The 11606-nt window shown below is 46.4% G+C and overlaps 1 protein-coding gene across 6 annotated transcripts in view; it reads right to left on the bottom strand.

Moving 5' to 3' along the window:
- The window catches only part of KLHL26 (kelch like family member 26), a 16129-nt gene that overhangs the window by 4242 nt on the left and 281 nt on the right, over nt 1–11606 (bottom strand). The window contains exons 1-2 of one of the 6 annotated variants that reach the window (XM_035898173.1): nt 10913–11557; nt 2109–2291 (exon numbers count right to left, since the gene is read on the bottom strand). In XM_035898173.1, the coding sequence (XP_035754066.1) occupies nt 2109–2290 (182 nt within the window). In that variant the 5' untranslated portion in view covers nt 2291; nt 10913–11557. Of the gene's footprint in view, nt 1–1324; nt 1973–2108; nt 3200–10436; nt 10548–10912; nt 11558–11606 lie in introns of those variants that run through there. The other 5 variants (XM_035898175.1, XM_035898174.1, XM_009642743.2 and 2 more) reach the window with 5 other exon arrangements.

Genomic DNA, 11606 nt, shown 5'->3' with positions numbered 1-11606 from the left:
GCCTGTGGGCGTGATGGGGACATAACTGCACATTTGGTTTTTTATACGTTTACATTAAATTTCAGCAGGTTTTGTTATGTATGGGTAGCTCGGGGGCAAAGGTTTGTGCTCTGTGTAGGATTCAACAAGCAGTAGCAGAGCAATTCTGGGGAAGCTGAAGTCAAAACAGGTTGCTGGAAGAACGGTGACAGGGAGTTTTGCCGTTCCCTGCCATTGCACACACATCACAGCCAGGCTACGGACTGTCATACAAAAGAGCTGTTAAACTGCTGCCAGCTGCCTGCACATCTTGGGCCGTTTCTTTCCACCATCGATAACCTACTCTTTTTTTCCATCAGAAAGGTAAATTCATTGTGAAGGCACAGTGTCATTAGAGCTGCCTTAGGAAGCTGCAGTGACTCTAAGGTGCAAAGTTAGTCAGGAAAAACGCTGAACAGCCCCTGCTCTTCTGCATCAACACAGGAATAAAGGAATATCTTGGGAACGTGGTCAAAAGACAGGAGTTCCAAGTTTCCTGTCCAAACCAGGCTAGAAAACCTGCTGCCGTCCAGCATAAACCCAAGAAATCCTAAATGACCTAAATAAGGAAATATCTGCATATGAAATCAGCTTTCTGTAACCGAGTGACCAGGAATACTGTTCGCAATTATTTGTCCATATAGCAGATGAGAGCATTCTGCTAAAATCCCCTTGCGTATCCCATGTCACAGAACAGCATGCTGCCCTGATCCCCTGCCCCAGAGGATACGCAGACATATGTGTACTCGTGCATTAGCTATACAGAGCTGAACGTGCATGAGGAAAAGAAAAGCATTATTGTTGCCATGATGAAGACAAATCATCAAATAGAATGCAATTCCCTTAAAAAGTGTTATGGTTCTAAAATGCTGATTATATAAATGCCTCAATTTCACTCTCCTCCCTCCCCCCTTCTGCATAAACCCAGAGCATTTTCAAAAGCCAGATTATTCTGCCATTGTTCCCCAGGACAACCTTCCTTAGCACCACAGAAGTTATAACAAGAAACCTACTCAGCAATTATATTTCGACAGTGAAAACACACTAGCAGCGGCACTGCGTACAGCATTTATGAATACAAATAGTGCTATTAGCATTTGGTGGGAGATCAGCTCCGTCATTAATTGCATGCCTGTTAGGGAGAGTGATAAGCTTGGAAGGTTTATGTTACCAAAGGGAGAGGGAAGGGAACAGCCTAGAAAATACGTGTGTACGTGAGACAGGCATCAACAGAGCAGCTGAAGAAACAGGCAAAGGGAGACAAGAAACACGCCAAAGGACACGGAAGTCCCTTGCTCGTGGTTACCTACTCAGCAAACCAGTCTGCTCCCATCACGAAGGAGCCTCCATGTCAAGGAATTGCAAACCCCGCTGAACAGCCCTTACTTGCGATGACCAGCAGTCCAGAGTAACACCCAGGTCGAGTTCTCGGTTGTTTTGAACCTTCCCTATAACCCGTTGCCTCCAGCATGCCCCTCACTTCACGCTGCAACTGGTGCTGTCAGAAAAGATCCCTAGCTCAAAAGAGAAGTCATTCCAAGTCAGAGAACCATTACAGAAGAGTTTGACAGAGGCAAGATGGATGAATACCGCTTGTCGCTTATGACTGAATTTCCTGCTCTGCAGTTGGCTCACTCTGCATTAATTTGGCTGAGAGAACTCATCTCCGTGCTTCAGTTTGCTACCCACACAAGATGGGACAATTCTCCCCTATCTCCCTGGGGCGTCTGGGGAATGCACACACAAAATGCTTCATACTCTTCAGCCTGTGAACAGCAAGCACTGTAGACAGATCAGTGGTATTTAAAGATAACATGAGTGTATTTACAATGGGCGCCATCGTTCAATGGGATGACTCATTTCAGAGCCCTCGCAGCCACTTCCAAATCAGCTCAAGCAGCTCCAGGGCAAAAGCCTGTTTCCTTCGGCAGACAGAGCACCTACCCATGCTGCCAAGGCGTGTTCAAGACCTGGGCTTGAATTTGCGTCTTGGCCCAGCGGCTGTAGTCAAACCAAGCTCATCTGCATGCAGAGGGACTGACTCTGAGCCTCTACATGCCTGCAGGTAATCCCACCAACTGGATTCTCACCTGAAATAGTCACTGCAGGCAGCCAAGACAACTTTATGAACCTGAAACACTTCATTATTTATAGTGAGGATGACATCAAGCAGCTGAGCCTGAGCTCGGAGCGAGGCCAGTCCCTGCAGTAGAGTGGTGCTGTGGCCAGGAGCAGAGAACGTGCATTTCAGGGTGCTGTTCTTGTCAGCCATGCTAAAAACAGAACAAGAGAGACAGGCTGGTTTTAAATTAAAACAATATGTGGTATACCTACAAAGCATGCTGGGGAAGATACTGTAACACGAAGCAGTTTGAACGCAAATTCCCAGCTCAATCGCCACACAGAACATCATGACATCAGTACCTCAGTTGTATTCCCTTCTCCCAATACAAAAGAGACTTCCAAATTTTTAAATTATACTTTCACATTACTGACAACCCGTCACGCTGCAGCACACACGGGCTTTGGAGACCATCCAAACACCAGCTGGTGGGGCCAAAATCTCCAACGAACATTGGTGTCCCTACACTACCACTACCCCGGAGTCCACCCTGACCTTGACTTCAACCACGAGACTGAATCACAGTTGCTTATTCTTCTCACCACCTATCCTGACTGCAGCTGTGGGATGCTCTGCACCGTCCAAGGACGGCCCTGCTAGCCCTATTTGATCCTTTCCTTATGCCTGACCCTCATGAGAAGAGCAAAAGCAAAATATTACATAGCACCGGCTGCTCTAAATAACGTCAACTGTTTGAACTGCACTGTAAACAGTCCCCTCCCAGTGTAAATATTTCCTTGGTTTTCCCAATGCCTCTCACACATGTTCCCCAGCACGGAGAGCATCATTCTTAGATTCACTTGGCCTCAGATGCACTTGTCAGTGAGAACGCTGCATTTGGAGGTGAACATCAGCCGCATCCCTGCACAAGTGGAACGGACTATTAGATGCTCTGCGCTCCTCTGGAAATAACCACAATTACGCTGCAGATTTCCTGAGCAAGGTGAGAGCGGGCCAGCATGCCCTGCCCACCAAATGGGGTCCACTCACACCAACGGAAGCATGGAATCCTAAATGCATTTGCAAATTTAATCCAACGCTCAACTACTTTTCAGGATCAAGATCAGAGTCCTTCTGGGAAGAAAACATGCACAAGGCCCAGTATTCAGAATGGGTTTTGTGTTTTCAGAAACATCCTGCTATTCGGTGTCTGCATTGTAAGAAATATTTTATGGAAGCGTGACATAAAAAACCCCAAGCAGATCATACCGAATCTGGAAAGCTGTGTTACTCGCTCCCAAGTCCACAGTGGGAGAGCGCACTTAGTACTGTACTTAAAGGGTAGTAGTAGTAGTATTTAGGTAGAACATACCAAGAAAGCCAAAAAAAAAAAATAGTACAGAGACTAGGTCCCAGTGCGCTAGGGGCTGTATAATCCCATCGTTTGCTAACAACTGTCCCCAAGAGTTCACTACCCAAACAACAACAAAAGCCACACACAATGGACAAAACAAGTAGGCAAGGTCAGAGAAGAGTCAGGGAGATGGGACAACCAAAAAGGGGACGTAAACAATCCTCAAACAATAAGGAACAATGGACAGGACTTGCTACTTGCTTAACTTATCGGATTGCAATTTCCTGCAAGCTTTACAGGCGAGTCAGGGGAAATCTGTGATGTTCATCAGAGCGCTGAGAGGGTAGCTGCTTTGTGCGAGTAGCTCTAGAGCTCTTTGGGATGCTGCAGGATGCAGATATCAAATCTTTGCAGTCTGTTTCAAAACTCCTCAGGCTTGGGAACGCGCCTTAAAATTCCTAAGAGTTCCTACTGGGATGACTGATACCGGTCAGCTGTGCTTCTGGTAGCACAGATCTGAAATTCCCACCTTCAAGTCAAAGCATACTAAAAAGTCTGAGTTCAGAGAGCAGAGTCCAGCTACAACATCCTTCCCATAATAAAAAGGATTAGCAAAAAGTCAGTTGCTGACAAGACCTTTATCCATTACTCGGCGAGCCAAGAAACGAAACGTCTCCAGCTCTTCCCATGGCGAAAGGGGAAAGAGATTGGAGGGAGCGAGCGCATGAATATTCATCACGTCAAACTCATTTTACTCTCCTCTCTGGAACAATGGCTTTGATTCACTGGAGTCTAAAGGAGGAAACATCGAGCATAAGCAAGGAAACGATCCTGCCTCTGAACACAGTATTGTTCACCCAGCAAACCCATTCTGCTTCGCACCGGACAGGTAAAATATGCAGGCAGCTCCGGTGGCTCATCTGGGAGACGGTAACTCCTGAGTTTACCGGAACTTCGTTAGACCTGATCTCCTGCAGGATTCTTCTCATGGGAAATTTTCTTCAGCCTTTTTTTCAGGCCAATTTTAAATATTCCTTTTCCTAGCCTAAGGGCTTACCCATATAGGGTTGCTTTCACTATAGCCACAACCCCCCCAGTGCGGGTGCCTCTTCAAACAAGCTTTACCTGAACAAACATTCTTCTTTTCTTCCTTTTTCTCAATTAACTTTTACAGGCACTGTTAATAAGCAGAGTGTAAGTTTAAAGGAGATGGAGGACTGAATCTGGGCGGGTAGATATTTCTGTGCTGGAATAAACGTGTTTGCATGTGCGATTCATTTCAATAGGTAATTGTGAACAGCTACCCCTGAAAAACACCCTGTACTAGTTCCTTTGTCTATTTACAGGTATAGAATGAAAGGATCCAATGATTACACAATCCTCGGGGGGGAGGGGGGAAGACAAACCAAAACCAAACAGTAAGAGAAGCATTGATAACATCCAGTTTTCTTCAGTCTAGAAAAAAAAGAATTTTTAGAAGAAACATAGGCTGGAAGCAAAGTAAAATCGACACAAAGCATGAGAAATCAAGTAAAAGACTACAAAAAAACAAAGCGGGAGGAGGAGAGGTGAGAAACCAGTAAAAAGCGCTGTTTGCACCGCGGTTAGTAAACAGGGGTTTGTGATAAAAGCAGGCTTGGCTCAAACCAGACTGCCGTACCACGGGGCACACCGCAGCACCGCATGCATTATGCTGCGTGGCCTTGCTTTCCACTCCTTGCGCTGCATTAGGAACAGAGGAAGAAGAGAGGCAGCGGTTGGATTACCGGCAGTGTTTATGCAGTTGCATTTTTTCTAATGGGGAAGAAGGGGAAAAAAAAAAAAAAAAAAAAAAAAAAGGTACAAAAGGAAGCCTTGAACATTGAAAGTGCCTTTGTGAGGCTGTCCCTATCTTAGGTGAGATCTGAGCATGCCATGTACTTGTTGCTTAACAATTTGTTACAGAAGAAACAGCCTTGCAGACAAACTTCGGAAGAGTTGCATCCACTCCTCAGCAGTTCAGAACATGCCTTCAAGATAAAAGCCGTTCATCACACAATAGTGAGAAATCGTTCATTCCGCTCCTTCCCCCTTCCCTTTCTGATGGAGGCAGGGCTGGAGAGCTTCTCGAATTTTCCTCGTTTTTTCGTCTTTGTCCTCAAAAGGATGGCACCGGGTGAAGTCCTTCCCCTGCTGCAGAGCCTTGCGGAGGTTTCTGCGGCCGGAGTGTCCTTTGGCAGGGGCCGAGCACACTAGCTCGGAGTGGGGTCAAGTGAGTCTGGCTGCACCCAGTCAAATTTATCCTTTGAAAAAATGTAAAACATAGCAATCACATTCACATCAAGCACTTCCACTGCACGTCCCCAGGCTTTACAGGGATCTGCAAGGGGATCTGAAAATGTTTACATGATCGGGGCATCTCGCATGAATATATTGGTATAGAGGTGACTTTACCAGAACAGAAATCCCACTTTCCATATGGAAATAGCTACAGCAGTGAAAGGCATCTTTATATTCATGTAACTGCATCCATCACACGAATGGTGGGGGCTGCTGGAATTCAATAGACACGTTGATTCAGAAGAGCGATCCATTTTGGACAGCACCCTCGAAGACTCCGATAACACCACTGGTACCTGATTTTCAAAAAGGGACTGCCAGGGAATGAGTAATGGGATTGAGGATTTGTCTCCAAGCCGCTGCTCTGAAGCCAGATTGCTTTCAATCCTCTCCCGTCACTGCAGGATAGAGTTCAGCATGGGGTATGTGACCGTAGCTTGGGGAAAAGCAACCCAAAACCGTATGCACGTTGCAGGCTTGTGAAATCGTTAAAGCGAGGCTTAAGGGAGTGGTTCCAGTCAGACAGCAGGCAGGGAAGGCAAACAAGCCCAGAATTCTCCTTCTGCTGCTGTACCTATTGCAGGAGCTTGGCCATGTGCTCATCCTTGCCCCAAGCACGCTGACGACATCCTTAGCTGACACATTTCTGACCAAGAACTGCTTGATTTTTTTTGACCAGAAACACATGCAGCGAGGAGGCATCCGAACACAGGGCTGGACGCCCAAGAGGCCTCTAAAGCTGATGACGGGCTGAGAGATATTTAAGGGCCATACTTCAAGGATCAGTTCAGATGAGGCACAAAGAACGTCCCAGAGAACAATCGTCCCCTGTCTCTGCCTCCTCAGTTCTTCACAACATCACGTGTCATCCAAGATGCGTTTCAAGCTAATGAATCATTTCTACCAAATCTGTACTGATGATTAAAAACATCAAAGCTGGAATTAAAGGCTTACCAAACATGAGTTCGTATTTCAGCGTGTTTGCAACTACTGCACAAGTACAAATGGAGAGAATTATACCAGGCCAGATTATAACATTTCAGTGATTGAATTAAATACAAAAAACCTTTTGCTACACAACTGCCTGTCGTCTTCCTACTCTTCTTCTCTAGCACAGCCCTCCTTTGACGGAGGGATAGTTTGGTGCTAGCGAGGCTCGCTCTTCATCCCGGTTCAACATCCTTGCTGATATCCACCCACGTTTTCCCACTCTCTGGGCAGGTGGTGCTTGGTAATTTTTCATACAGGAGAAACTCAAGGGGGTTGGCAAGATTTCTAAGCAGGGCAAGCTTCCAACAGCCAGCCTACAGTAAACATAAGCTCTAAAGGTAAGACCCCGCGGGGCATGGCTGGGGTACAAAAGAGGAGGGAGGAAAAGCAGCAGCGTGTGTGTGTGTTCACATGCATCGAGTACGCGGTGCCACAGCTTTTCTGGGGAGAAACAAAGGACTCGGGATTGCAGAATAGCCAGAGAGGCACCTTCTGAGCGCTCAAGCCTGCAAGAAATTTTTTGTGGTGAGAGCAGAACTAACATAAAGCTTGAAGAGCAACTTTATTTAGAACATAGGGGATGAATATTAAGGATCTTCTTTAAGAACCTTTGAAAGGCAGCATTATAGATATTTTAATAACGCAAATCATTTAATGCCTTTAGTTTCATGCCTAAAGTAAAAAACACATTCAGATTCTGATTTTTAAACTACAATTAAGACACTTAAAATCAAAACAAAAGTCAAACTCCCTCAGATAAGTCACCGGTAGCCATGGTTACTGTAATATTTCAGATCCTGAGGCTTTATATCACATGCCCAAATGATGAAAACGAGTTTTCAGCACCTCACACTAACAAATGCGACATTAGGGCAAAAAGGCTAAACCCTTTACTGTAGATCTGCTCTTTCCCAGACTCTTGTCGGGACTTTCGGACAACGCTCCCGTGGCCTTTGCACACCCCTAACGAAAAGGCACCGAGAGGTTTGCTCGAAGTTTGGGTGCAAGGAAGATTAGATGCTGCCAGGCAATGAGACTGAAAAACACCCACCCTGTTAACCTACTTATGCTCCCAGCAGCAAGCAAGATTGCCACCAGCACCCCATCAGAAACAACATTTACCATCACTTCCCTGTCCAAATTAGCAATGACAATAAACACTTAATGATCAGCAACTAATTAAATATTAACATATCGAATGAAGGGGATGTTTTCCAGAGAAATGTAATCATCCTTAGGAAAGATATGTGAGCAAAATGATTTAATCGATCTCTTTGTTCCCTTTTCCACCTCCTTCCCTTAATTTCTCCTATTTCTCTCCTCTGCCTCCACTCATTTTCCTCTCCTGGCACCCTCTCTTTCATCAAAGGCAATAAATACAAGTAGAAAGCCTGAGACTAATATCTCTATTTAGAAGTGACTAGCAATTTGGAGTGCTCAAATAAAGAGATTATAAATCAGTCTGAGTTTTAGAAGGAATAATACTTTGTGCGAAAAAGCCAGTCTGCTGTGAAACGCCTGAAGTTGAATAGTGAAGCTTGAAAAGTCTCGCCTTTTGTCTTTTACGCTTTTTTATTTGTATTACCGGGACCCAATAGGCTTGTCCCCCTCACAAAGCAGGAACCAAGGTCTCCAAAGACGGATCGCCCGATGCTGGGACCGGACTGGGCACCGCTGGGCTCCCACGCTCTCCACTGCCAGACGACCCACGCCCGACTGAGCCTTGCATTTAGTGAAAAGGGCAATTAAGGACGTATTTCACAGCAGCCAGGAGGTACCTTAATGTGTCATTTTTAAGTGCTTTCTGAATCAGGCCCTACTGATCCCCTTCCATGTTCATCTGCATCCTGCTTCTCCCAGGCTGGAACCAAGGAAACCCTACAACCCATAGTTAAGGCAGCAAGTTGCACCAAGAGGCTTTTCAATGTATTTTTTTTTAAATAGTTTTTTTTTGGTCCCCTGAGAAGTCCCGGACACATTTCCAAATCTCTGTTTTTCTTTTTTTTTTTTCTGAGCTGGACTCACACAGGGCCCAGCAGACACACACACACACAAATATATTCTGCTCCCAGGCTTCAATTGGTAGGTTGTTCACAAGCCAAAGGAGGTGGGATTTTGGTTTCTGCTAAAAGCACTCATAAAACTGGATGCCTGTCAAAAGCTGGCTGGCCTGGTAAAACGGAGTATTGGAGCACGAAACAAAAAAGTGGAGGGTGAAATATTTGAACACATTAAACTCTGTGCCCCTTCATGGAGTTTCAGCGTGAGGGACTGGTCAGTACATGCTGTACCTGGGACAAATTGGGGGGGGAGGAAAAAAAGGAATGAACAAGATTCTTAAAAATGTTTCTGTCACAGAGCCAGAGTCATTTTTATGCTGGTTGCAGGGACAAATGGGAAAAGCAGTTTGGTCCTCTTCATTCAGCAACCGGAGCAGCCAATGCAACTCACAGGCAAGGGCTCTGTGAGCCCAAATTTGCACGCTGGGGTCTTGGAGGGGCACAAAACACCAGGCTGAGAGGATCATTTACCAGGATCTGCCATTTCTCTACCCATATCTAGAGCTACCACAGGGGATCTTGTCCTGTACGGGGATTTCCCTGGAGCACCCTCCATCCTACCCCAAACCTCCTCTGGCACAGGCGACACACATCACCCATCACTAACAACACCCTGCCATTCCACAATCTCAACCTGTATTTTTAGAATGACCGAGAATGGGAAGATATTACCCCACCCCCCAAACCTTGCCATGATTATATTCTTGTCAGCCCCAAACCTAATCCCGCTGAGCCAGGAACAAACTGAGCAAATATAAAAATCACTCTAAGCATATAAATTACTCTGGCAGCCACAGGCAGTATCACAGCAATGAAGAAGTCAGCTGCTCTGTGTTCCACCCGAGCTCAGCCAGCCAGACAAGGACCCCCAGAAGGACGGTGGATTTTACACCATGTAAAATTTGCCTGCGTATCCACGATACACAGCTAAGCACAGGCTCTTTACACACTCGATACTCCTGCTGACAGCGCTGCCTTAAACAGTTCCACGTTTCCCCCACCATATGCCCTTAACGGTCAAACCCTGCCAACCCCAACTCTAGAAATAAAGCAAAGCTACAACGATGCTGGATCAAAAAATGCAAAAAAAAAAAAAAAAAAAAAGCAGAATCGTCCTTTTACAACACACCACCGCGGTTGTTCTTGCAGCCAGCAGCCCCAGCGGGTATTTTCTGCGCCCGCCATCCCCTGCACACCTCTCCCAGCAGCACCCGTGGCAGAGCCGCTGTGCAAAGGCCGAGAGGCACCTAGTGGTGTCGGGAAGCACAGCAGAGCCACCAAGGCCACCCCAAAAGTGACAACCAGCCCAGCCCGAAGCACGGCTTCACTGCTGGCCTTCAAGATACCACCCCACTCTTCCCTCCACCCCTGCCCTTCCATCCAGCCCGCTCCACCATCACATTTTCGCCTTCAGAAATGGAGCAAAGCTGATCCGTGGCACAGCTACCGCCGCTTTCATCCGAAGATCCATCAGGACCTGCCTCAGCTTCCCGGCTTGTCACAGGTCAGCAATGGCTGGGTCGCATTCCCGCTGAGGACAGCCCATTTCAGCTCTGCTAAGCAGCTCCGAGCAGGGCAGAAAGTTCCCCCCACCACGCAAATCACTTGGCAACCTTCTCCCACGCAACCATACCAGGCTCTTTGCTCCACACCTTGGAAAAACTCAGAAAAACTTCAGAATCAGACTATGAGGTACTGGGAGTAGCATTTGTCTCAGCCTGTTTCTGTGGCATCCGATTGCATCCTCCAGGCAGTGTTGCAATAAAAACGACAGGACTAGTTACACACAGAGTAGGTACTACAGCGTGCACCGAGCCGCAGCACGCCTGCCCTCGTCTCCCTGCACCTCCACCCTCCAGATTATTGCCTCAGAGCAGCCAGGAATCTCAAGCAAAGGCAATGTAAAATGATGAAACAGCCGACAACAAAACAAAACCCACCATCCCTTTAATGCAAACTAAAGAAATCGTGTTTTCCAGCAGATGCGACCAGCTGCCCCGGCACTTGGCATCGTAACACCAATTCCAATTCAGTTCCAGGATCAAATCCTCTTACCGCCGCGTCTGCTTGTAGCCCATTTCCCTCGTTACCCAAATCCTCTGCACTTACCCTCTGATGAGCTTGCGCCCGTCCTAAACATCGTTATGGTTCCCAGCTCCTTGGGCAGTTCAGCTCAGCATAGGCTTTGTGCCACCCTCACTGCGCCTCCTGAACAGAATAACCCGAGGCCACCAGAAGTGCAGCAACAGCTTTTCTTAAAGGCCACTGATTTCTGTGCAAGTTCAGCATTTGTCTTCCATATAAATGAGAGACTGGAAAAGATGCATTAGCCACCATCCCGTGATGCAAGGCTCTTCCTTACAAAGCTGTTAATGCTAAGCCACGCTTGGAGGTAAGACAGGAACCTCTAAAGAATCACTGAAGTTTACTTTTGGTCTAAATAAAACCTTCAGCCCAGAAGTCTCCCAGTGTTGAAAAAGAAAGCAGCAGTTATTTTTACAGAGATTCAATTAGAGTGTAAACATTTACACCACGTCTACCAGATCTAACAACTAAATCTGTTTTAAAATTGCCATGTGGCTGAGTACAGAACGTAGAAACCACACAAAACTAAACTTTGAATAGTTTCAAAAGGGAAAAGAGAAGTCTAATTGAAAACTGAAGCTATGTAAGGTTACAGGAACATGAAAGCAAGGCAGACTCACAGCCCTTATCATTATCTTCCCCAGCACGGTTTTACTCCATCTTCCCGTACATTTGTTCTCTTTCCCACCACTTTCTTCAGAAGGAATAAGTGTAGGGA

The sequence above is a fragment of the Egretta garzetta genome, unplaced genomic scaffold, assembly GCF_000687185.1.
Source record: "Egretta garzetta isolate BGI_Z169 unplaced genomic scaffold, ASM68718v1 scaffold567, whole genome shotgun sequence".
Lineage (NCBI taxonomy): Eukaryota > Metazoa > Chordata > Aves > Pelecaniformes > Ardeidae > Egretta > Egretta garzetta.
Note: the sequence above shows the minus strand (reverse complement) of the source record. Positions and strands in the feature narration are given on the sequence as shown.